The sequence below is a fragment of the Zonotrichia albicollis genome, chromosome 6, assembly GCF_047830755.1.
Source record: "Zonotrichia albicollis isolate bZonAlb1 chromosome 6, bZonAlb1.hap1, whole genome shotgun sequence".
Taxonomy (NCBI): domain Eukaryota; kingdom Metazoa; phylum Chordata; class Aves; order Passeriformes; family Passerellidae; genus Zonotrichia; species Zonotrichia albicollis.
In genome coordinates, this window is record NC_133824.1 from 28,966,491 (window position 1) to 28,993,479 (window position 26,989).

At 38.5% G+C, this 26,989-nt stretch overlaps 1 protein-coding gene across 5 annotated transcripts; it reads left to right on the plus strand.

Moving 5' to 3' along the window:
* Positions 1-26,155, plus strand: PSEN1 (presenilin 1). 5 transcript variants are annotated; one of them, XM_074542915.1, is made up of 13 exons: positions 1-138; positions 674-757; positions 2,694-2,837; positions 4,454-4,578; positions 7,423-7,679; positions 8,946-9,087; positions 13,407-13,474; positions 15,086-15,306; positions 17,176-17,274; positions 18,555-18,638; positions 19,444-19,617; positions 21,599-21,717; positions 22,022-26,155. In XM_074542915.1, the coding sequence occupies exons 4-13, from the start codon at positions 4,495-4,497 to the stop codon at positions 22,175-22,177; spliced, it is 1,404 nt and encodes a 467-aa protein (XP_074399016.1). In that variant the 5' UTR covers positions 1-138; positions 674-757; positions 2,694-2,837; positions 4,454-4,494; the 3' UTR covers positions 22,178-26,155. The 5 variants fall into 5 exon arrangements, with proteins under 5 accessions (XP_074399016.1, XP_074399017.1, XP_014122137.2 ...); XM_074542916.1 differs by lacking the exon at positions 4,454-4,578 and having other exon boundaries at positions 2-138; XM_014266662.2 differs by lacking the exon at positions 674-757 and having other exon boundaries at positions 12-138; positions 4,540-4,578.
* The last annotated feature ends 834 nt before the right edge of the window (positions 26,156-26,989 follow it).

Here is a 26,989-nt window from a genome sequence, read left to right on the forward strand (position 1 = left end):
GGGGCCCGGGCCAGGGCGGCTCCTTAGCGCCCGTCGGAAGTGAGGTGGCGGCAGGGCGGGGCGCGGGCCGGAAGCGAGCGGGCCGGCTGCGGGCGGCGAGGAGCCGGCGGCGGAGCGCGGGGCAGGGCTGCCGTGCAGGTCTGTCTGTCGGCGGGGGCCGGCGCAGCCCCGGCGGGGCGAGGGAGGGCGCGGCGCTCAGCGGGCCGGGCGGCGCTGGGGGGCCGGAGCGCTGCGCCACCGGGGACGGGCCGGGCCCGCTGTTCGGGCGAGCCCTGCGGCACACGCCCACGGGCCGGGGAGGGTTCCTGCCGCTCTCCTGCTGCCCAGAGCGCCGGGCTTGGGCCGCTGCTGACACCGAGCGGGGTCGGGCCGGGGCCTGACCGCACCCTCAGCGCCGCGGAGGCCTCCCGGGGCTGGGACCGCTGTGCCTCGGCTGCGGCGGGGCTGCTCCGGCCCCAGGCAGGGCTGAGGACGGGGGTGGCGGGGGTGCCCCCAGAGCGGTGGCACCTCTGGGGAAAGGGGAAAGCACGGGTTAACCGCGCCGCGCTTGTCTGATCGATACTTGCTTTGCTTTCTCTTCTGCGAGCAGCTTACTTGGCGTGTCACCTCTGTTTATTAGGCTAAATGTAAGCGCATGACAGCGACAGTTGTAACTCCTGTTGTTCTGACCTAGGAAAGCCAAAGGAAGCAAGGAAGAAGTTTTTTAGACAGGCTATTTTAACATTAACATCTTCATTAGGAAAAAAAAAATGTCTTGGTGAGTCCCTTTTCAGGTAAAACAAGCAAAGTTTTAGTTTGTGTCTGTATATACACAGTTCATTTATAAATTTCATTCATTGATAGTTACGTTTCAAATTAAAATTTCATTTTTTTAGGAATATGAAATAAAGTTGCTTGGGAAGATGTCCTGAATCTATTTTCAAAACAAACTGTTTTAACAAGCTATCAATTTTGAGGTCTGTCATTCAAACTTTGGTGCAACTCTTCCATCAGTTACACTTCCCTGTCTTCTGATTCTCTCAGTTTATCAGTAGCTGAGGGTTTTTGGTTTGGTGGATTTGTACTGGCTTTCTTTACCAGTCTATAAGCAGGATTTTGTGGTTGGTGTTTTGTTTTGGTTTTCTCTCCACTAATTTAATTAGAATTTTAACATGCTGCTGTGTGAAAAATCTCATTCTGATAGTCCACATCTGGTTGAAAATTTTCATTTTTTTTTTCATTGTGGCTGCCCTGTCACTGAGAAATACTACCAGTAGCAGCCTTAAAACTACATTGTTTTTATTCTGTAGCCCAACCAAAGAATTGGAGTAAAATTTTAAAAATAGGAGCAGTGTAATTAATACTTATTTTCATCATCTGATCTTACATTTAAATTACATTATAAATTAGATGTGCCCTATTTTTAATGGCAAATATGGAAGGGAGCTGTTCTAGTGAATACTACATTTACTTTCTTTTTCCAGCAAGTTGCGTGCTCCCAGTAGACTTGTTAAATTGGTGTGGCTTCCTATTGACTCTTCACTAAGTTAGCTGCCAAAGTTAGTAAGCACTGTGCCTTGGTCTTGTTAGGTAGATATTTATTTGTAAATAGAGAAACAGCTTTTGTTCTGTTTATGAAAATAGGCTTAGCTCTCTCTTTAAGTATGATGCTGTCTTGCAGTACTTGTATCTTGTTGCTGCCAAAAGTGAGAGGCTTTCTTTTGTGATGTCCTCTGTTGTAAGAATTTTTCAAGATCTCTCAATGCATTAACTGATTATACTAAAGCAGCAGAAAAATATTTTTGGTTTTTATTTTCCTGGATTTGTTTTCTTCCATTTTAGTGAATAAAATTACTGTAAAGAGTTCTGGTGAGTGCTGGAATTCACACAGGGGAGGAGCCACTTGGGATGGACTGGCACTCCACCCTTGAGGTGTATTCATTATTTAGTTTTTATGTGACCAAGCCTGTGATTTATCTAGGCCAGCTCATTTTCTCTTAAAATCATTGGGCTTTTTCCTGAAATTTATTTAGGTTAGTAAAACTTCCTCTTTCCCCTATATTGCTGTAGCTTCTTTTGTTATGGAACATATAGTTCACGTAGGACAATTTTCTCATCTGAATTTCTCCAGGAAGACCATATAAAGCTGTTATATACATGTGGCGTGTAGATGTAGCTGGTACATAAAGGGAACTGAATGCATGTTAGTTCTTGAGGCTCAGCTGAAATACTGTCTTGTGTAGCACCAGGTCACTTTTGTAGCATCACAGTGGTAAGGAAATGTCTAGATTTTAGATAGTCAACTGTAACTCAGTCATCCTTGAAAGTTGCTGTTAAATTTTTCAGCAATCCAAAACAGAACAACTTGGAGCAATTGTGCTCTGCTGAGATAAAACATGGAAGTTGTGCCCTGAGCAAGTATGCAATGCTTCTCATTTATTGCACAATAGGGAATGAAGAACTGTGTAAATTATTAGTTTGTTGCTGACAGATTTCTGTAGCTGATGAACTAATTTGATAACACTTAGAGGCCCTTATTTTTGTGCTGGAAAATCCCTATTATGACCTTAGTAGATGTGATAGTTTGATATCATGGTTAAATACAGAATGGTTGTCTTTGTTATATGTGAACTCCAGAAACTGGAGTAGGAAGAGGAGGGAAAACCTGTTCGTGTTAAGAACAAAGGTTTTTTTACACATCTCTTTCCTTTCAGCATCTCAAGAAGAAAGGTCCATTTTGTGTGGAAATAAGCGATTCCCAGAGGACTGTCCCAATGACAGAGCTGTCTGCACATTTACCCCAGTTTCAGCATGGGCAGCTGACAGAAAACTTCCCTGATACCCACCTCAGCAACACCGTATGTAACAAACAATTTTAGTACCTGCTAGCAGTTAAATGGGGATGAATAAATAGTTTGTTGGGGTACATTTTATCTTTCTGAACTGTTGTGGTGATAAGCAGTGCCAAAAGAAATATGCTGCAAAATATCTGATGTTCTAAACTCATATTTATGTACAAATAAGACCTCCCCCAGTTTAAAGTGGTGTTGGAGTGACCAAGCTACCAAGGGGAAAAAAAAAGGGTCAGACACTCTGGTATCAAACACTGACATTTACAGTATTTAGTGAGCTCTCAAGATCTGCCTGGCTGTGGTCTGCTTGGTTCACAGGTTTCTCAGTCACAGAGTTAATTTTAGTTTAGGTAGAGCTTGAAGCCTGGGTTTTGTTAGTGCTATTGCTGGAGGACTGTTCCTATGCAGGAAGAACAGCTCTGTCTTGTCTTACTTGTGAATAATTTTGAAGGTGCTCTCCTGGTTCTTGAGGTTTTGGGGGAGGAGGAACTCAAAACCTGAAGTTTTATATGATTGGTTTGAAAGACCTAAGCTCATACTTGTTGCTAAAACTATACCATTGTACCATATGTATTTTGGAAAATTCAGGTTTAGATGATCTACTTGGGTGTGGTGCTCAGGCTCTTAGACTTGTCACACTGTTCTTTGTTCCTGCTATAGCTCTTGAATATCAGGTTTCCTTGTGGCACAGAAATGCTTTTGTGAGGCTGGGCCACTTGTAATTGTGTCTATAGCAATAATTCAAGAGAATGTTCTGATTCCTGCTTCAAGTCTTCTGTACAATCAGCAGTTTAAATAGAATTTTGAAAAATCCTCAGATAAGCATCATGCTTATCAATAAAAATATAAAACATTTGAAGAATTAGAAAAGTGGGAACTTTCCTACGACATCCCTTCTCCTTTTACTTCAGAGGAAATGAAAAAGGTTTCTTTTCCTCTTGGACAGGTGAAAGATTAATTGTTATTGAAAACTTCTGCCAGATTTAAAAGGCAGAGCTCAGTAGTAAGCTGTGGGTTCACCATCCTTACAGATAACTTGGTGGTGCTCCTTACCAGCGAAGGGTTCTGTGTTCTTCTCACTAACACACTGTACTGGTGAATAACTGCCACTTGTGCCTTTCCTTTCCGTGTTTAAGTAACTGTAGTTTTGATACTAAGTTATAATGGTGTTTCTCCCCTTGACACATCTACTTTGTTTTGGTACACACCTACAAAAGTCTTTTCCTGCTTAAGTATACTAGCTTCTGTGGCTAACAAGTCAGCATGTGAAATCCCAAAGTGCTATAATTTGCCATCTCTTCTTCTAGTCACACACTAAGAGTTCAACCCAGTGTTCAGTATCTGCCACTGCATAACATCAATGGTGTATGTGAGAACTGATGAAGTCCATGCCCCCTCTCAGGCATGGTGGTCTGCTCCTGATGGATAAATCTGGATTTAATAGCTAAAAACTTCTTATCGAATGTGCTGTGTATTTATCTCTTGGTTCAGGGGCATTGGTCTGGGTTTGCTATTAACTATTTTCCTGATAGGGAAAGAAAGCACTATCATTTGATATTGATATTGTTTATTCGCCTGAAAGCGTAGTTCATAACTTACATTTGCTTACGGTGTTACAACAGGTGTTACTGACTTTTTAGCTTCAGAGTTTTCACTTTTAACTATGTCTGAGGAAAGTGAAGAGTCTGTTCCTTTGCTTCCACTTCAGCAAGAGTCCATGGCCTCTGCTCTGTTTAATACTGATCAGGTAGGATATAAGTGCACTTTGTTCTTTTAAGCAGTGGGGCACACGCATGCAACATTTAGCTACACTTTAGTAGCCTGAAAGGACAGCTTATTTTCTATCTTTAAGTGCAAATGAGAGAATAACTTGTCTAACTCTTGATGCTGATCTGGTTTTCATGCACTGTGTTTTAGTATATAAAGGCCTTTTTTGATTACATCTTTGTTCCTAAGTAGTGAAGGGAGTAAAATTATACATATTGGTCTAATTTCTTCCATTTTTCTATTTGATTGATATTACAGGTTTTTGTAGTGGTGTACTTAGTTCATCAGGCTTTTCCTTTGGGTGTTTTTGTGTTTACTCTGTGAAGCTGTAGATTTTTAACTTATTTCAATATATTTCTGTTCCAGAGATGGGGTAAGTGCTCCCTGATGCAAGACTGTTATTACAGCAGAGAAAAAGCTACACATTCGGCAAGTGTGCAGAAACCTAAGAGCTTGGTCTGCTCTGCTTGTGCAGTTCCAAGGCTCTGTTCACTCCAGTGTATTGTTACTTATGATCATCTTAGGCAATTTAGATGGTTACGCTTATTGTTGTCTTTCTGCAAACTCAGAGAAATGTGTACTATCAAAGTGAAAAATTCATTTTTACTATCAAAGTGAAAAATGTTACATTTCTGCTATAATCTGTACAGAAATAGGTTTAGTTGTAGCCAGCATTTCAGATTAATTAAACATGACCTCTTTATTTGCATTCTCCCTTATTCCCATTTCTATCTGATTTTCACTAATTGTATGTGAGGACTTTATGCAAAATGCCAAGTGATTTATAATAAATTTTTCATTCAGTAAGAAATAATTTTGATCCCAGCATCTTTTTCAGTGCATATTTCAAATTAATGACACTAAATTCAAACTGAGGTTAAAACTGTGACTCTAAAAACCTGGTTGTGTCCTAGTTCTAATTGTTCAATTCAAACAATTTTAGTTCGGGGTTTTTTCTCCTCTTACATTCCAATTCCTTATTGAAAAGTGAAACAGATTTTCTTAGAGGACAGATCTTGAAACCCTGCTGAGCTTGATTCTGAGGAACCACAAAAAAAAGGAAGGAATAGGCAGAGCATTTGGTACATATTATTACTTTGTACTGCTTTGTAAAAGCAAATTTTTCATAAGTTGGCAAGTTGTAAAGCTTCAACCAGGGTTTTAGCAGTGTCAGTATTTACAGTTCGAAGTCCAGGGACTTGTGCTCCTTAATTACTTAAGTGCTTTTAAAAACCCCACTAGGAGTTTCTGAGTGTACTTACCGTCTTCTCTGTTCTGAGGGTGGGGCTGGGAAAATTCTGTAGAGAGAATCTCTAAAATTATTATTGATTTATCGAAAAACTGCAGTGAATTAATGAGATACAAGTCAGTAGTTATGTTTAGAAATGCTACTGAGGTCAGGTAATTAGACTTCAACATTGCACATTTAAGGAAAAAACTACCTGAGTGGGAATACTTAAGGAAAAAATCATTAGGTTATTTTCAGTGTCCTGTCTTATGTCCAGATCAATTTTAAGAAAACTAAGTGATACTTCAAAGGTATTGCAAAAGGTATCATCCTTCAGTTTATTGTACATTTTAATCTAATGCTGTTTTGGTGCACTTAGTCAAACAGAACTGTTCTGCAGGAAGTAATTTAGAAGCAATGAGATTAATTTTGTAAGGAATCAAAAATATTTTTTTCTCCTATATTAAACCTCTTGAATGTGAACAGTACAGCACTGATTTTGGACATGGTAATGCACTAAAAAAATGAGTGGTCTGTATCAACTGTCACATTTTAGTGCTTGTTTAGAGTGTCTGGTAATGATTTTATTTCTTTGTAGTCCAGAAAAGATAAAGCATAGATCACTCTCCTGTTGTGCTCTCTGTATGTGCACACAACATAGAAAAGGTGAATGCCCCCTGCTCATGGTGCTTCTTGAAGAGGGTGCAAAAGATTTGTGATACCAGGAGCTTGGAGTGCAGGCCTGATCACTTGCTAATAGGTGATGTTCCCAGTTTGTGCTTTTGCTTCCTTTGGAAGTTCACCGCTGTCTTGGTGTTTGAATGATATGCTTGATGTTTCATGTGTTACAGCCTTCGTGTTCAGTAGGAAGGACAGGAAGCTCTTTCATACTTGTGATAAGAGTGATGGAATTTCTTCAATATCAATGAAAGGATGTGGCAGTAGTTTCCTTGGGAAAGAAGAAAATCAGCATGCTTAACTTTTCATGCTGAAACTTTGGGATCAAATAGAAGTCTAAAGACTGAAAATAACCTGAGTTTGGTCATCATTTCTGTGTTATTTTTACTAAAAACATGAGAATACCATACCTCATGAAAATCCATTTTAATATATATTTTACTTGAGTATACTCTAGTGGAAGTAACACAGTAAAGAAAGGAGGTGTTTTCTTGGGATTTTCATGGAGAAGGAATCCTAAATGTTTGGCATTATTTTTAAGGGTCAATACAGCTTATTCTTGTCAAGTTACATTCATTTTACTGTCATGCATCCTTTTACCAACTGTAGTTTGAATCAAGGGAAAGAGATTCCTTTATTAATCTTTTGAAATTCTGTTTGAAGGAAAGACTCTTAGATGCCGCCTGCCTACTTTTGACTGTTGATGTTTTTAATGTAGATGTTTCTAACATGACCCTGTGCTCCCATTCTTTTAATAACTCTGATGCAGTTAATTACTACTGTTTGAATCCCTGCTGTAGCAAGTGTTCTTGGCAGTAAATATTATCTTACATGTTTCCTCCTCAGGGTCATCTTTAGCTTAACGTACAAGCTCATGATAGTAGAGAGTTGCTGAGGACAGTGGTTTTTGTGTTGCAGAATGACAGCAGTGAAAGATGTCGCCATGATAATAGTGAGCGCAGAAGAAATGACAATGCCGAGTCTGAGACCAATGGGCAGCCACAAAACAACATTCAGCGGGTGGTGGAGCAAGATGAAGAAGAAGATGAAGAGCTAACACTGAAATATGGGGCCAAACATGTGATTATGCTGTTTGTGCCTGTCACGCTTTGCATGGTGGTTGTTGTTGCAACTATCAAGTCTGTCAGCTTTTATACACGCAAGGATGGACAGCTGTATGTATCAGTGTTTTCCTCTGTCTTTTTAGTGCACTTAGATAATTTTCTTCAAACTTCCATTTCTTTTGGGGTCTGATTCAAGCAGTGAACTTCCTCTTGCCACCATTTTCCCTTCTCCAAAGATAGTTTTGTTTTATTCCTTCCAGGAACCAGACTCTTCTCTTTGTGGTAATGTTGACATTTGTTATTTGTCTGGTGACCAGTGGGGATAATATCTTGGTTGTTACTGCTTGATTCAAATCCTCATTTTAATTCTTTATCATGCTGTGTGGTATTTGTAAAATAAACACCATCTTGAGCCAAAGCCATTTCCCATGTACTATGCTAGAATACAAGAATTTTGGAAAAAGAACAAAACTAGTATTGTAAATGAAGTAGCCTATATGCCATGTTCTGGTTTGCCCGTGGTGTTTGATAAAGAAATTCAAATGCAAGGGGAGTATAACTTCAGGAGGTTCACTTCTGGTGAAGTTATAGAAACTTTCCTGGCAGATGTTTCTGTAGAAGTTTTTGGGATTTTGGTAAAATATTAATGTTGGCAAAAAAAAAAAACCAATTCCAGTGAAAGCTAATTTGAGAGAAAGGGGGCAAAGGAAGACTACTGAGCCTGTCAGAAACTGCAGCAAGTCATAGAATCACAGAATGTTAAAGAGTTAGAATAGACCTTAAAGATCAGTTCCACTGTGAGACAAAATGAATCAGAGTGTGTTTGGCTTTGAAATGTTTGTATAATATAAGCATGTCATAATTTTTTTTATGATTAGAAAAAAAATTGCTTTCTGTCTGTCTCTCCTTCCCACCCCACAATGAAGTAGTTGCCCCAGGAGATTGTATTTCTTTACAAAAGAGTGAGTTGAGCCCATACATTGTGTTGTTGAAATCACAGTGGGAGCCTTTCATGGTGAATCCGTAGGTGGAATTCCAACTGCACTGGTCAGCACACGAGTGGTATAACGGGAAAGTGGCAAGAGACACACAGCATGGGAGTAGCTATATCAAACTGTGTGCTGCTGTGGGCTTTATCTGCTTTGCAAAGCAGAAAGCAGTAGTAATCTAAGAATGTAGGAGAGGCAGGTCTTCTAAGGAATTCAAGCTTGTCTAATATGATAATATGCCACCTTTCAAGTTTTGCCTTAGTAGAAAATAGATGTGCTTTAACAGCTCTGAATTGAAAGATTACTGCAATTTTGTTGGATGTTGGCCTCACTTACCCAAAACATTGGTGCATTCAGTGTCATTTTAGTTGACTTTTTGTTTTTGCAGCATCTACACTCCTTTCACAGAAGAGACAGAGACAGTAGGACAGAGAGCCCTGAATTCTATTCTTAATGCAGCCATCATGATCAGCGTTATCATTGTCATGACCATCCTCCTGGTTGTGCTTTACAAATACAGGTGCTACAAGGTAAGTAGTTGTGCTAGTTTGATTTATTAGTACAGATTATTTAGAGAATGGAACAAAATGAAGGCTTATGAAGGAGGAATGAGTGAAAGGAGCAGAACTGGTGATGTAATTCACCATTTCAATTTTGTGGCTTCTGTTCTTTTGGCACAAAGCAGGGCAAAGGCCCAGTGCTATCACTGCCATCTCTTCTGTCAGTTAGAAATGCATTGCTTCTATTCTTTTGAAATTTTCATGCACTGAAATCTTACTGTGGTCAAGAAATACAAAGGACAGAGTTGGCCCTATTTTGTGGGCCCCCTCTCCCTCCATGTCCCCAATACAGAGGTCTCCCATCAGTGTGTGTGGCTGCACACACCAAGCAGTATTTGTGTGGCAAACACAGAGACCCTAAGGCTCTTTGTGAAAGGCTTCAATCTTGTAATGACATCATCTAGGCAAGCCCAGGCTTAGCATAATTAATTGCAGTGCCACCTGCATGGGAGGAGTTGTCCATGAAAATTCCTGGTTTGTTTTGGTCTTAATGATTCATTTGACAAGCCTTAGCCTAATAAAGCTTCTCAGTATGCAGCCAGGATCTTGAATCAGTTGTAAAACACATAGTGGGATTCAAAGTTTTGCTTCATTTCATTTTGTTTTTGAGAGGAAACAGTGGTTTTGGTCTTCATGTCTGTGAGTGAAACCCCTTTACAAATTATCTGTGGAGCGGCAGGGGAAATTATTTTTGCCTGATTCTGTATACATTGTGGAATACGTTTTTTGACATATGGGCCTTCACTTTTATCATAGTGTGGTGTTACATCTGAACTGACAAAGTGTTCTTGTTAAACTGGCAATTCTCTTCATTCTGATGAAGTCAACTACTGTGCTTTACCTAGGTTCCTTAGTAGCCACTTGGTTCTCCTCAGGTGCTGAAGGCAACAACTGGTTTTTACTAAGCTTTTTGCATTTCTGGTTTCCTTCTTAACCTTTTAAAGCACAGCACATTTTCTTTACAAAAATAATTGTTCTACTAAAAATCAGAATTATTACATACCATAAATGTCCTGTGGTTCTATTTTATGCTAATTACACTAAATTATTAACTTATTTTTAAATTTCCTGTCAGAGTATTTCTATGCTGCTATATCAGAATGCTGTGAAATGTAGTTATCTGCAATAAAGTTCTATTTTACATGCAGTTCTGTATGTAGATTGTAGTCCAGATTATGAGGAATGGAATTTATAGTGAAAGAATCTTAAGTCTTCATCTGGTAGTGATAATTTGCTTATCCTCACAAGATTTTTTTCTGAAAACTCTTTTGAAGAAAGGAAATACTACTTCAGCTTCACTGTTGTTAGTTTACTGTGGTTGTCTTGTACATGATATGTTAAGCATGATCCTGATTCTAGCTCCTCAATCTAACTGGAAGCAACATCTTTGAAGGGGATTGTATTTGATTAGCTTTTTCTTTTTAATTTATTATTCTCTGCATTCTTCATTGTTTCACTCTGCCTAACCAAAGTCTGACTGCTGTAGCTCATTTTAATTCTCTGCATCCTGCAGCTCATCCTTAATTGTTATTCAAGTTTTAGTAGGTAAGGCCAAATTTATACCAGCAATCAATTAGCATCAAAGTTGTTGTTAAGTAAAGAATGAAAATTCTTTAATGAGAAGGCAAAAAACCTGTTGTGGTACTGTGCTAGGAAAACAGCGAGCAAAACTTACAAGAAGTACTCTGGAAATGTCACTTGTAAGAAAAGAGACCCGTGATTTGGAAAATGCTGTAGATAATGAGATGCATACTGAGAATAAAGCAAACATCTGTGTGTAAAATGCCAACTTAATCAGCTCTTGAATCTGCCTCCTCTACTTCTGTTGACAGTACTTATGCGAGGTGTGTGTAGAAGTTTGCTGGACTATGGCCTTGGTGTGTGACACTGTCAGCATTCACGATTTTTTTAGGATGAAACACTACTGTTCACTTTATTTTCTCTCATGATAGAAGTTTAAGAGCTTGTATTACAAATACAAAGACTTCAGAGAGAAGTCGTGAGAGAGCTTTTTCTGCTGTTTTCTTAATGTAGTTTTAACTAATTTTACAGACGAATAAAATGACTCTTGTTAGGTCCTTGCTTAGTAGCTTTATGAGTTGTGGAAAAATTTGGCTCTGCTTGAATCAATATATACTGATACTCACCTTTGAAAGGTTCTTTCTCCCACTTGCTGTGAGTGGTGAGAGTTTAAATACTGAGTGTCCAGGTTTAGAGCAAATTTGGGGAAGAATCCCCCCAAAGGAGCTCCGGTGGGAAAAGCAGATCCAATCGGCCCCTCCCCCAACTGGTCCGGGAGGAAAGAAAAATACCTCCTTGGAGAAAGGTGGAAAAAAAACCCCCTCTTTATTAAACAATAAGACCAAAACAGTATCAAAACCATGAGACCCCTTGCCACTCTAAAAGAGATGACAAACTGAGAAAACCCCGGGTTCAAGCAGCAGCTCACTCAGTCTCTGATCAGTCTCTCAGTGCTGGAATTGTCGCAGGCCAGGGCCGGCCCAATGGGCCACAGCTGCAGCTGCCGGTGCTCTCCTGGGTGTTCAGTCCAGAGCAGTTCCAAGAGGTCCAAAGAAAAGGGAAAAAAACAGTCCAGGGAACTTCTTTGCCTCAGCTAGCTAACACTAACTAAAAAGCAAAAGAAGAGCTCTCTGTCCCGCTGTCTGTCCGCAGACAACACAGTCAGGAGCAGGAATGTGGAGGAGTGAGTGCAGTGTCTGAAAACAAACTGCGCGCTTCTTCTCTCTCCCCCTTCACTCTCTGTAACACTCTTAAAGGTACAAAACTTATTATTATTCAACATAAACAGAATGAGACGATTGGGGATAAAAGCATCATATAGTCAACCCAGGACACTGAGACAGATACTTTGTCAGTTTTCCTGCAGCATCTTTACAGGCACTGTGCTTATTGCATGTGGGAATTTCTTACGTCTTTTTGAGAACATACTAGCAAAAGCCAGTCTGTTAGATTAGGAAGTTAAATGACAGGTTTTGTTAGGGTGAAAGTTAAATCTGAACCTCTTCTGAGAAGCAGTGTAAAGGAGGAGAGTGAATGTTTCAAAAATGGCCAAAAATTTTAAAAATACGTATGAAAAATGTATCATTAGACTCAATGTACTAAATTTCTAGCTGTAAGGGCTGGATTCTTGATTTGTCAGAAAGTCCTGGTTGCATCACATAAGTGTGATTCCTTTAGTTTTTGTTCATATGCACTTTACTTTTAAGCTAATTTTTGCTAAATGTTTTAAGAACATCAGATGCGTTCTACTACACATCTTTAAGAAGAGGACAAAGAGATAACACATTTTTTATCAGCTTCTGAATACTTTAATCTTGTGTACATATATAGCAAATTTAGCCAGGTAATTTTCACTGATTGTATCTGTTGTAAGCAGGATTCCTTATGTAGCTTTGATTTCTAGATTATTGCTTCAGATGGGTTGTCTACATTTAATACTGGGTGAGGTTTTATAAAAGAGATTCTGTGCTGGGACTTTGACAAATATATCTTCATTTTCAGTTAAGAGATACTAAGACATTACTGGAGTTAAAGGGGTCTTCATTGTGGTTTTTTCACTTTGCACAATAAATACCAGAAGAATGCACTTCTGTTAGTGCAAAGTTTAAGTGCCTGTCGTTTCCAGGTTTAAATCTTTGAGTGGCCTTGCTGAGTACATCACTGAACTGTTCTTTATTGAATTGTTGGGCATGTAAGTCTGCTCTCATGTCAAAATTAGGGATTGTGTCTGTAGATGACTGGTAAAGATTATGAAAATTCTTATGTAGTCATTCAACAGTGACATTTCAGCAGATAAGTACTGAAGGTTTTTCTGGGTTCCAGCATTTAATTCTATAACTGCATTCTGAAAATTATTTGAAATCAGAGCAGCACAAAAATGAATCATGTTTTCCATCTGTGTTCATGCTGGATGATTCTGCTATGTTATAATGCCACTGGTATCCAAATGGTCTAAAAATACACAAACAGTAGTTTTCAATAGAGCTGAAGAGCATCTACTGAAAGTTCACAAAGCACTTAAAATTCATAAGTGTAAAGTGAAATACACCAATGTGCATAGACTAAACATGAATGTAGCACCAACCAAATAGGGAGATATCTTAAATAATTTTCTTGCTTTAAATAATAAACATGAACCAAAGAGGGAGATATCTTAAATAATTTTCTTGCTTTAAACAAAAGGAAAAATAACCTTAAAAGTCTTTTGATATATGCTAAATTTAAAATAACAAGTCTGAAAACATCTGCATTGATATCTTCTTCTCCAGGTGATCCATGGTTGGCTTATCATTTCTTCTCTTTTGCTGCTTTTCTTTTTCTCATTCATCTACCTGGGGTAAGTGAACTAAACCATTAATATGCTATTTTTTCATGTATCACTTTATGTATGTATTTATTTTAGAACTAGGCCTTGAATCTTAAGAGGAATGATAGTGAATAAGCTATTGCAATAAAATTTTTTAGTTTTGTGTAGTCTGATAGAGTACACATAGAAGAAAGAGTGATTCATAGGTTTATAATGCATCTGATTAGGTACAGATGGTGTGGGTGTCCTTAGGATGCATCACCAGAATAAGCACATCTTGCTTATCAGAATAAGCATATCTTGGGAGGAGCTTGTTCTGCTGACATATCTTCTGATAACCTAATTTTTCATTGACATATGACTCAAGGGCAGTTGTTTACATCATGGCTTTGTTAGCTGTATATCCAAAGGCTGTTTGCATGGAAGTGGTGGAGCCAGCTGAAAAGAATCTACTGTCTCACCAAAATATACTCAGTGCTTTTCTTCTCAAATTTGGAAGCATGCTCTTGTCCAGACATCAAGAAAATTTGGCCAAAATACTCAGTATTGTCTGAAATGAGCAGCCTCCTCAGAGTTTGTAGCTAGAGTTATGTCATGAAATTATTATACTCTATATATTTTTAAGCCACTTGATGACAAACACTTCTCTTTGAAGAAGCTTATTTAATTTGGTCTCTGGAAGGAGAACGTGATCTTCCTTTCAGTCACTGATTTTTGCTAAAAGTGATCTGTGATGCCTTTTGTGGTCAGTAGTTTCTCTAACCCTAACAATGGCTTTTGAAATACAAGGCAGTTCCTTCATCTGCCCCTGCTGCCTTACAGCAGTGCTGGCTTCCTTTTCCCAGAGGTTCAGAGAGTGAGGGACCAATTGTGTAGACCAGTTGCGCATGATGACAGTAAGGGACATCCTGTTAACACTGTACATCTGAAAGGTCAGCTGGCAGCTGCAGACAGCAAGTTTGCTGGAGGAAAGTATTAGCAAATTATAGGGTTCTTAGGGTTCTTGATGAGTTGGTAACAGCAGATTCTGCAAAAAGCCTTCACAGCCATTTCTTCCCTGAGTCAGCAGAAATCACCTGTCACTTGGTGATGGCATTGTCTATTTTGGTTTTACTTATTGAGGTTCCTAATTAGTTTATAGTATTTGGTGTGACGGGGACATGGTTCATCCAAAAATAAAGCGTTTTACTTCAGTGTTCATGGGGAATAATAGAATAAACATGTACCTTTAAAGTTATCAAAGCGTTCTACAGGCAGCATATTAGTAGAGATCTTTGCCTGCCTTTAAAGGTCCATTATAACCTCACAAGTTCTGATTATTCTGATTTTTAAAAGTTATGAGCATAATCAAAATGACTGATTTTGCAGTAATGTCCTTTGCTGTCAGCTTCTGCTTTGATTGAGAAGGAAATAGAACCTTAACGAAATTTTTTGAAAAAGCAAAAAAGTAGGTGTGAAGCAAGTGCTGGCAAAATGTATCCTGTTGTGAAGAACAGTTAAATATTAATTGGAGAAAGAATTTTACATTTATGCCACTATATTGAATATGAAAAAATTTTAAAAGGTATTCTGAAATTTGCATCTGTAATTTGTTTCCATTGTTTCAAGCAAATGCCATCTATATTATTTTCCTTTTTTTAGAGAGGTTTTTAAGACATATAATGTTGCCATGGACTACATTACAGTGGCACTCATGATCTGGAACTTTGGTGTTGTGGGAATGATTTGCATCCATTGGAAGGGTCCCCTTCGGCTGCAGCAGGCATATCTCATTATGATCAGTGCTCTCATGGCCTTGGTGTTCATTAAGTACCTTCCTGAATGGACTGCATGGCTTATCCTGGCCGTCATTTCAGTGTATGGTAAGTTTGGGAGCAAGGCACAGTTGTACATCCTGTGGTGGGAATTTCTTTTATTCCCTGACTTTTCCACTTACTGGACTAGACCTTAAAAAAAAGTGTGTGTGTGTGTGTGTGTGTGTGTCATCCAAAGCAGCAGATAAAGTGATTACAGACTTAATAAATAAGATCATGGTCCTAAACTGAGATCAGTTCTCTGCAGCTGGGCTCTGTATTACTGTATGATCCCATCTTCTTTCATGTTTCCTGGACTCTCTAGATTCTTTGAGGAGGAGAGCTGAAGTAATTCAAGAGAGAAGGAATTGAGAGAGACCCATTTTGGTGTTTTTTATGAAAGTGGAGAGCTTTCAGCTTCTCATTTTCCCCAAGAATCTTTGGAATCCCTTGTACATTCAGAATTTAGGAGCTTGTTGTTTCTGTACAGTCCCATGCAAATACAGATTTGCCCAACCCATGAATTGCTCACATTTGTGAACATAGAAGCAACAACCTGATCCGTACCTGATAGTATAGGGAGAAAGAAGGAAGGAAGGATTAAGAGCAGTTTGCATTGCTCAAAGTCATTTTATACTTAGAAGGATATGGTTGTGATATCTGCTTCATTGGCTTTTTTAAAATTATTGTTATTCGTTGTAGTTGTTGCATACTGCTCTTTTTCAGAATGATGGCTGAGAGAGACCTAGCTGTAGTTTTTGCATAAAGCTTTAGGGGGCACTGAGCACTTGGTAAGAAGATCACTGTATCCTAAATACTGATTTAATTTCCAGGCAAGACTAAAATTCAGTTACTTAGACATAATTAAAACATTACAGTTAAGTGAAGATGTGCTCTTAATTTGAATTTTTTTGGAGGCATGTAAGTGTGCTGAGTGTGTGCTCTCATAGTCACTGATCATGATAAAGACTGAGAATCTGTCCAGATGTAAGTGCAGGGGTTGATAAGATTTGATTAGCTCTGATTCATCAGTGTATTCCTTAAGTGTCCTCTTCCTTCAGGGAGAGGAAAATTGTCCCTTGTGTGTATGCTTATGGATCACAAAGCACATGAAGAAAAACTTCCCATCCTCCCACCCCATTTCCACCCTTTCTGGAACTGGAACAAATCTGAGTGCTTCAAGCATTCAGCCTTTATTCAGTGATAGCAAAACTAAATTACTCGAGATCTAGTTCCAAGAGCATGATATGGTTGTTTTGGGTAAAGGGGATGTAAGCTTTCAAAGCCTGCAACCCCAGGAGTGGGGTTTTTTTCTGTACTGGAGTGGGACCAGCAGTGGTGCCAGAGCAGTTGGCTCAGGTGCAGAAGGCCTGCTCTGACCAGCACAAAGCTCCTGACTAGTCAGCTGTTCCTTTCAGTGTCAGATTGAGTTTCAAATTAATTTAAAGACATATGGTGAGTGGACAAGTGCAAAAGGCAGTAGCAATGTTAGCTCTGTATCATCCCAATATGCCTGTTTCACAAGAAGTAGGCTTCCCCTGTTGTCTTAAAATTTCTTTTAGTATTAAACATAGATTACAAAAATCTTTCCTAATAGAAGGCAAGCTTGGGTATTTCTAAGATGGTAGTTGAAGAGTAGCTTTCTTGAATTATTCACGTGTCAGCATATAAACACAGGTACATTTCCAGTTGCATAATATCTTAAGTGGGGAATATAATGTTTTAAAATTTGTATGCATATTACAGTAATATGTAAAATAGGTTGCATAACTGAGAATATTAAAAAGCATTGCTGTAGGATACCAAATTGTGGCCAATGGCAGTCTTCAAAATCCTTAGTCAGGGTGAATTTTGTTACTTAAAGTCTCTCCAAGTGTTATAGAAAAGAAATGTAACTGTGTCTGCAGGGATGTCAGATCTGTTTGCTTTTCCTTTCAGATTTGATTGCTGTCCTGTGTCCTAAAGGTCCTCTTCGAATGTTAGTTGAGACAGCTCAAGAAAGAAATGAAACTCTCTTTCCAGCACTTATTTACTCTTGTAAGTACATTTTGTTATTCTTTAAGCTTGCAATCACCCACTCATCTGAAGCAATCTTCTCATTTGTCTGGGTTTAATAAGATGCTTTTCAGCTGAATTCTTGATCTGTTCACTTGGGCCTCAGTTTTCGTTTCACTGTTGACTGAAAAATGTGAAACATCATCTGACTGAGACATTTCAAGATAAAAACCATCATGTTTTGTTCCAAAACACAAACAGGAAGAATGGTAACAGACCTTGTTTTGGATAAAGTACTATGTCCTTAGGCTGTAAATTAAGCCTGTTCAAAGGGAACAATTGTTTCCAGAAAATACTTACCAGCTTTCAGTCCTTAAATAACCTGTGTCTTAGTATAAGAAATGTGAGAAATTATTAGAAGGAGATTAGTTTGTGTGATTGTTTTCTCAATGGCTTGTCCTTTTTGGTAAATTGTTTCTCCCTGCAGTTGTGAAAAATAACCTATTGAATTAAAGTTGCTGTTGTGACCTGTGTATCAGTTAGTGCATAATCCCATTGTTTGGGAAGTTCCATGTTGCTGTTGTAGTCACGTGGATAACAGTGAAAGAGGCTAATCAGAAGCCATTGTGCTGCTGGTGCTCCAGACAGGCCTGTATTTGGAAGCAGGAAGTGTTCTGCAGACTGGCCACTTCAGGGACAAGCTTACAGTGGAGAAAGGGGAGCACTTTCTTTATCTGTCACACTTGCACAGCATCAGTAAAATGTGGCATAGCTGCCTGTTACTCTGTTTTGTGAGAGGAGTGGTTAACACTGAGAGCTTGAATTAAGAAACACCTTTTATATGTAACAACATTTGGTTACCTCCAGACTGGAGGATTGTTTGTGATGGCGAAGGCAGAGAACAATTAACTTTGATGTAGATACTGCCTCTGAATTGACAGAACTCTGTAACAGTGTTTAGAGACCTTTTTACTTGCAGATAAAAGAATTGATTAAGGAAAAAAAAGTAATGAAATTGTTGATTTTCAGAGGGGGCCTTATATGTAGAAATAATTTTTCTGGCAACAGCTGCTGCCTTTTTTTTTTCAAAATCTAGTAGAAATAAAATTTTATTCACCAGTTTTTGTAAATGTGTTGTTGCTGGTACTGGCTGTGTTCCAGATATTATTGTACTTTAATGAGAGTAAAATTGCCTGTTGGAAAAGATAGTTGTATCCAAAAAACCATGAAAAATGAGAAATAATGGATTGATGCTATCTCAGAATTTCATACATCTGAAGATAAAATTAGCTATGCTGTTGTGATTTGCATTTCTTTGATAGCAACAATGATATGGCTTGTGAACATGGCTGAGGAAGATCCAGAAGCCCAACGGAAGTCCAAAAACTCCGCTTTTGATAAACAAGGTGAGCTTTGCTTTGACAAACCTTTGTCACTTTATTGGAATACATGTTTATGGATACTTGTCTTTCAGTTTTTTAAGAGTCCTGGGTGCTGTAGAAGAGTGAAAGTATGGAGGCCTAATTAAGAATGATGGATCTGTCAAGACTTGAGATATTGTTTATTTCTTGTGCAGTGAATGTTCTTGCATTCATTTTTCTGGGATCTGGGATGTTGGTGTTGAAATGACTCAATATAAAACCATCAACTGAGCTCAACTTGTCAAACTGGGATGATACAGTATAGTACCAACTCATTTATATTTGTGTTAGACAGAAATACACCTAGCCCTTTTGGCTATGCAGATAGTGTTTAAAATGTGGAGTTTGTTTATTTATATGTGTTACTAAAGCATAGTGCAGTTTCTGAAGCTTTCAGCAAAGTTTTCTGTTTCACTGGAAAATTAAGCTGCCAATGTCAAGTAAAGAAGCTAATTAAATATTAGATGGTAGTTTATTCCTTAAATTGTGATCTTTGTTAGGTCACTGCAGAACTTCCACTTTCATGTGGATGTACTCCTGAATACTAGGACTTGAGTGCAACATGTAGGTGCTGTGAGTGTAGAGTGTATATTTACTCCTGAATGTTTAAGTAAATATTAAAATCCTAAGAGAGGAAGTCTTGTGATTGCGTGTGCTAGTGTTAGATGTTGCTAAGTATTATGGAGTACTTCATTCTATCTTGTTCTTCTGTGATCTTATATGTGGAGAGACTTTCATATTTTAGAAGGCACATTTTTGGAGGAGTCTTAAATGCCTTTCTTCCTTTGAGCTCCAGCAAGCCGGGCCCAGAATGAAGATGCTGAAGCAGATGATGGTGGCTTTAGTCAGGAATGGCAGCAACAGAGGGACAACAGAATAGGACCCATTGAATCAACACCTGAGTCACGTGCTGCTGTTCAGGCTCTACCCAGTAACTCTCAAACAAGTGATGACCCTGAAGAACGTGAGTGTGGACTGCTGTGTCTGAAAAGCTTACTAAATCTGAAGCTAGTCAGTCAGGCATCCTGAGTGCACACATGCAGGATTCTGTGAGCTATTAGCAAGCTGAAATGATGCACTTGCTCCTGATGAATACTGATGTGCCTTATAGGAATAATGGTGGTGTTTTTTGATAGTATTTCATTTTGTTGCAGGGGTGAGTAATATTGACCAAATTGCTCTTTGGTTTGATACACAGACTCAAAACTTTTGTTGCACAAGCTGTTTTCAGACCACTACATGGTCAGTTGCATTAGCCTCTGTCTTTTTCACGCAGTGTTCTGCTGTGTGTCACTTCTTTTGGATTTTAGGCCCTGCAAATGGAGTCATTAACAGGTTTTTTTAATGCCTCAAGATTAAACTGCTGTGATCCACTTGGTAGGAAGCAATATTTAAAACCTGATTGGAGGCTGAAATGAATGCAGAATGCAATGGGCTTGCATAGTTTTGTCCAGCATCTTGCTAAGGTGAAATATCTTTGGAGAGTGTATGATATCAGATACCTGTTTTAACAGACTCATGATTTCCACTTGGAGTTCAAGCTGCTATTAGATATGCAAAGCTCTAAATAAATTAGGGTGTGCCTGTTGTGTGATACTGCCATATTTTAGCCAGTGCAGCTGCTTCCTCTGATGATCAGGTGCTCCTCTGTTTAAAAATACAGAGACTTCTACTTTAAGAACAGTTTTAAAATTTACTTACTAAAAAAGTCCAAATTCAGCGTAGTGCAAATGCTTTTTAATTTCCAGAGCTTAAAAAAATAACATTGTGATGCAAAAAGTCTAGCAAGCTCTCTCAATTAATTTTTGAACTAAAACTCTTATCTGCCCAGGCTAATAATTTTCTCCTGCTTGTATTCCAGCAGTGAGTAGTAATGATCCAGTCAGACTTGTCAGCCAGCATTATTTTACTAAAGTCTGGAGCACCCAAGGCCTGTTTCAGCAGTTTAAGGGTGTTTTAGTGCTTAAGAGCTTTTCATGAATGCACTGTTCTAGGCATTTTATTGGAGCCTGTTGAAAGAGAGTAGGGTTACCTTTTTTTTTTCATGCATTTTCTCCCTTTTTTCCTTTCCTTTCCTCTCTCCCCCCGCCTTCATAATTAATCAAACATCCACCCATGTTTTGATGTTCTTAGTTCCTCGTGGAGCTCCAGAGTGAGCATTGGGCTGGACTGTAGTGTGGTGGGAAAGTAATCAGTAGGCCAGGTGAAAACAGCTGGTCACCTGATGCTGGCCCTTCTTAATTAACATCATGGACTAAAAACTCCGAACATGAACTGGTATTCAGGAAATCTTACAGTGCTTGCAGAAATAATTGAGTATTGTGCTTCCAGAGCTGTTGCTAAAGTGGTAATTACTATATAAAAGAATAAGAGAGAATGAATTTTCCTGAATCTCACATCTTAGACTAAGTATCTTGAGTTTTTGCCTTTGTGATATGCTCTGTACTTACACGCAAGTGCTTTTAAGAACTACCTGCATAAGAATTCCCTAGGAAAATTGGGAAGGCAGTGGAATATTTCGCAGTTTATAGGTTTCTAACTGGCAAATAATATATCTTGGGCAAGAGATTTATTTTTCCCCCTCCCTCAGCCAGTTCAAAGGAATTGTTCTTTAATATTCTGTTGAATATGAACCAAAAGTGGACACCCCTCCGCAAATAAAATTACAGATATCTGAGTTTGTATATACTGCAGTTATAGGAGAATAGGAGAATAGGGAAATTCTAATTCAAGGGCGAATTAATTGAGTAATGTAGTGTTTCTTAGCCATCTTGTTTCACAGGAGTATATCACTTGATTCAGGAATGGTACGAATTCTGAAAATAAAATGTTATTTTTAGCAAGTCTTGTTAATAGTTAATGTAAATATGTATTATTCTTCGATAATTACTGACATGTAATATTAGTAGACTGATACTTATTGCTGCCATATGTTCACTTTGCAGGAGGAGTAAAGCTGGGTTTGGGAGACTTCATTTTCTACAGTGTCCTTGTTGGCAAAGCTTCTGCAACAGCAAGTGGGGACTGGAATACAACTTTAGCATGTTTTGTAGCCATATTAATTGTGAGTATAATATAAAACTGTAATAGGGATAGTTTCTTATGTTCATGAAGGACAAAGTTGTAACTGCTGCATTTTGTCTTTGATGCTGTTTATTGGGTGACCAGACTGAAAACTGGTGAGGACTTTAGCTGTGATTTTCATTGGCTGTACATCTGTCACTAAAGCCTTTAATTTAGGAAGACGTAAAACATAACCTGTAGCATTAATATTCATACATATATGTATTTTATATAATTTTTTGCTTGTCAGAGTTCCCTAATTTCTTCCTATGTCTTTTGTGTTTTGTTTTTTTTCTTCCCCTCAGGGTTTGTGCCTTACACTTCTGCTTCTTGCCATCTTTAAGAAGGCCTTACCAGCTCTTCCAATCTCCATAACCTTTGGGCTAGTTTTTTACTTTGCGACAGATAACTTGGTGCAACCGTTCATGGACCAGCTAGCATTCCATCAATTTTATATCTAGCAGACATGATTCTGAAATGGATATTTGTAGCAAATCTGGGAGGAGGAGAAATGGTTCCCCTCAGTTCTCAAGTGAGACTGAAGTATTCCAAGGCGGAATCATTACAGCTTCCCCCGATGGTGGTTTTTGGTTTGGTTTTTACCTGAGACAACTGCTGCACTGGGCACCATATGATTTTTCCTGTGTGAAAGTGGCTTCTTCCTGACGGCCAGTCTAAGCCAGGTGCTGTTATATCAGAGGTCATCTGATATACATATCTCTGGTAAGGACCACCTGTGTGAAAATTGCTAATGCTTCCACCAGCAATGTGATCTCTTACCACAGGCTGATTGTTTTCACAGCGCTAAGGGTGCTCAGGACTTCCTTGATGTTAACAGAGGAAGCTGACAAATCCCATGGAGCTTGTCCCTGTAACTGCTTGAAGAGAGAGAGCCCAATCTGGACTTCTTCAGCAGTGATGTTGTGACAGTGGAGCCCTGACTGTGCAACAGGAAAGGACTTTGTAGCAATTTGACAAAGGGAGAAAGTACTGTCACTCTAAGAGTGCTCCATGACTTCATAGCCTCTGTGCCTGAGTGTATTTGGTTTAGTAAATCTAAAACTTTTTTTCTTTTCCCACACTGGAACTAGAGCCTCTTCTCAGTTTTAACACTTTGCATTCTCAAGCATGGGGTGCACCTTCTTACACCTGCTCCTGTTTATTTAGCTGCTTAGACTTGGACTGAATTATTTGGCAGTAGAGGATCATAAGACCCTAATTTGGATCCTCCATTCTAAAAGGTTAATAAACTACATTAAAAAGCAGTTTGGGGACTTAACTCTTTGTGCTTTTGCAATTCATTTTGCTAGAACACCATTTCAAGCCCTATGTTTGAAAATAGTCACTAACAGCACGGACTGCATCACTGGTGGATGTTCCTTTTTGTTGGCATTCTTATGAAATAAGTAGGTGTTTGCAGCAATCCCAGATGGCGTTTAGCTTGCCAGATCTAGAGATCAAAGTGCTATTAGGAGCTCTTCTATTGCACCACTGAAATCCTTGGTCATCAAAAACGTGGTTTAGAGTTCTGTTGACCTGGTCAATAAAAATATTGGTCACTAAGCTGTCTAACACCTCAGGCTGGCAAGGATGTTTTTGTGCAGTATCTTTATTGGTGAGGATGCTTAAGTTAGGTGAGAGATTGCTTACTGTCACTAAGGAGCAGAATTCATGACCCTCTTCACTTTAATTACCTCTCTTGTGAGGAACTGGTGATTGGCAAAATGAAAGACAATTCAATATCAGTGAAAAGAAGATAGGAGATTTTGAACTTGTTATAAGAAGAGTCTGTTCAAACCTTAAAACTGCTAAACTCTGATTTCTTCTTCCTCATTTGAAAGAACTCATTTATGAATAATTGCTTGGAAATTAGATGGGTGAGATGAAGTTGGTTTTGCCATAAATTCTTACTGTGTACAAGTAATGTTTTTTCTTGGGAACCATAGGGAGTATGGCTCATTCTGTTTTACTTGCATTTCGATACTGGAGTCCTTGCCAAGTGGAGCAACTGTCACAATCCTAACACTAGCTCGTTTTACCTTTTTTTCCTGGGGTTTTGTTTCAGTGCCTATAGATTCATAGGACTGAAACACAAGAGATGCTCACCAACCATTGCCCAAGTAAAGAAAGAAAGACTGTGATGTATAAATCTGCTTTAAAACTAAGAAAGGCTTTTTTTGGTTGTCCTTGGTGTAATATATGTCTTTTCCAGTATGACTTGTTAACTAGTGTTAGCATTTACATTTTCATTAAATACATTGTCTTGTCTCATCTAAAGTACTTTCATTCATCTCATTTGTGTGCTGATTCATTGTGGATAGCATTAATAAACCGACTATATCAAAATTGCTTACAGTGGCTTTTCAAGTCAAAGTTGTTTGTGTTTTCTAGTTTAAATTACTGTTCCATATTTTCTTGCAATGAAGTCTGACTTAAAACAGGTTGGTTGGTGAGGGGTTTAGAGATTTCTGTTGTCATTTTTTGATTGGTTTTTGTGTTTGGGGGTTTTTTTAACAAGACTTTGAGTTGTTTTTATACCATTGTAACTTGTTCTTTTCCTGAACATTTTATCTAAAAAAATAAAATCCCTCATGTGTTTTATTGGGCATCCCAGTTATAGTTCCATTGTATAGAACAGGTTCGCTAGGAGTTGGCATTGCTGGCATTTATGTATCTGAGCTGGCTCTCAGTTGAGGGTTGTTACTTAAATGCAGAAGTCATCTCTCTTATTTCTTTTTTGGGTTCGACGTGCACCAGGGGAGTATCAGCTCCATTAAGAGTTGCTTTAGAATATGTAGAAATGTACAAAAGCCTTTTCATGTACTTGAATAGATGTTAGATGTGCAACCCAAGGAGGAGCTGAGAACCTTCCACCGCTAGACTGCCAGTCTTCCACTTCCCAGAGCTGTTTCTGTTATTCTGAAGTGTTAATTTCTGAGCTAGTGTAGAGTTACAGTGGTGGAGACTATAAAATTTGTATTCACAGAAGCTGTTCAAGTCTGTGTTGGAATCTCAAAATAAGTTTAGAAGGGAAATTGCTTTTATAAGCAGCTATATGTTAAAGTACATTGTTTATTACCAGGTCTTAGGTATACCTTCAAAAACCAGATGAAATTTTCTAGATTTGCCTTCTCAGGCCAAATCATGGTAGCTTATGTTTCAGATGAGATCTTGCAGCTAAGGATTATCTCATAATGTAGGTCCAAATACAGTTCAGTTGCCAATAGGTTTTGTTTGCATTTGGGTTGTTACTATTCAAGAGTGAAGGTGGTGTCACTTTTCTTTGCCTTGAAACACCGATCTAATTTGAGGATTCACCTCAGTTAGATTGTTGTAACCGAAAGATTTCTCATAAGTGGTCTGCATTTTTTGAGAGAGTTTCCATTATTGTTAAATTAGTATGTTAATGACAGTGCATAGCTCTGAAAGAACTATGCTGTAACCTGAGTAGATTCATCCCTTCTGTGCTCAGGCAGATGGACTTGTAGCTGTTGTGTGGCTGTTCCAGTGGTCATACTTTGAAACTGGCTATCACAGTAGCTTTCTCCCCCCATTCAACTTACATCAGTAGGTCTCCTTCTTTGGCTAAGATTCAATTCAATATATAAATGAGAAGGCATAATAGTTTTCTTAAATTCCAGGCACTTCATTTGTCTCTATTTTTTTCCCCTTTTATGGGAGGATTTAATCCAGGGCCAGAAAGAGTCTCCTGGAAGTTGGTTTTATAACAAAAGGCTTAGGGTGCTGTTGTACCTGTGTTTGGCTATTATGGTCACACTCAAATTCAAGTGTCATCTGTGTAAGGTGCATCCTGAAGGTGTAAGAATTTGATACTGCAACACATTCACAATAGTTCTGGATGGGTAGATGATGACTTGTTTGAGCCAGAAAAATCAAGGGCTGTGCTCCACTACAAATGGCTGATCTCAATGTACAAAGCAGACACAGGCATGGGAGGCTGGTGCTTCTCGAATATACACATATATATCTGTACCTATAGACATACAGATTCATGGACTGTGGACCTGGAGATGACAACTCTTCTGCCATTAGTGCAGTCAAGGATTAAATATGCAGAAGGAAATTTTGGGTTGATGGTACTGTTCAACAAAACTTATCAAAATGCTTTATTTCAAAAATTACTTCTGACAATGCTGTTGAAACAAGTTTAATAGACTGTGGAACATGTCTGCACTGTGGTTGCAGCTCAGTGGTAACTTGGTCATCGGAAATGTTGAAATAAACTAGAATGGAATTATTTTACACTCAAAGCATTTGCTGTTTTCTTTTTTACAGACACTGGTTTGTACATAACTTGAATTAAATGTGAATGTTTTTTAAACATCTTTCTGGTTCTTGATAAGATATGGTTTTGATAGATTATTGCAAATTTTCCTGTATTTGTCTAATTATTAAAATAAAAGTTGCATGGATCCTGATTCATCTTGCTTTTACTACATTATTTTAAAGCCATCACTTAAAGCTCTTGGAGGCATGAGCACTGTAGTTATTTTTACTCAGCATTTAATGAGTAAGATTCCTTTCTTAAGGCGTTTTAAGTTGCTGCTGTATTTCCTACCAATAGAGCTTCAACTGATTTTTGTAGAATTACTTTCTTCTAAAAGCTACTTTTTGTGTTCCTTTAAAGAGTCAGTCAAAGCCTGTTGCAAATGCACCCATAAGGTATAATTAAGGCATGAAAAATGAGATTATACTGAAACACCAGCTGGTACAATGAAGATTACCAGAAAAATACATAGGATGTTCAGAAAGAAAACACTTCATGAACAGTATTGTGTATTGTTATTTTGAAATTGATTTCTTATCAATATGATTGAAACAGAGCTTTGGGGTTTTTTCATTGTTTTGGAAAAGTATTCACTGCAAAGTTCAAATTTGTTTGAGTTGACGAACTTCTGTTGAAGACAGTTTGGGGTTTTTTTGGGGTTTAACCATTGTCTCTACATGAAAGACCTAAAGAGAGGTACATCCTGGTAAGTAGAAAGTAATGTACAGGTGGTAGGAGGCCCATGTGGATGAGCAGGGAGCTCCTAACTGAGCCCAAACAGGAAGTGGAGAGGAGGTGGGAGCAGGGGCAGATGACCCAAACAGAGCATAGAGTTGTTTGCTGATCTTGCAGGGATAGTGTTAAGAAAGCAAAGGCCCCTCTAGAATTGCATCTGACTGGAGATGCAAAAGGCAAGAAGGGAGACATTCTACAATTATGGGAAGGCATTTTACAATTATATAATGGCAAAAGGAAGACTTGGGAA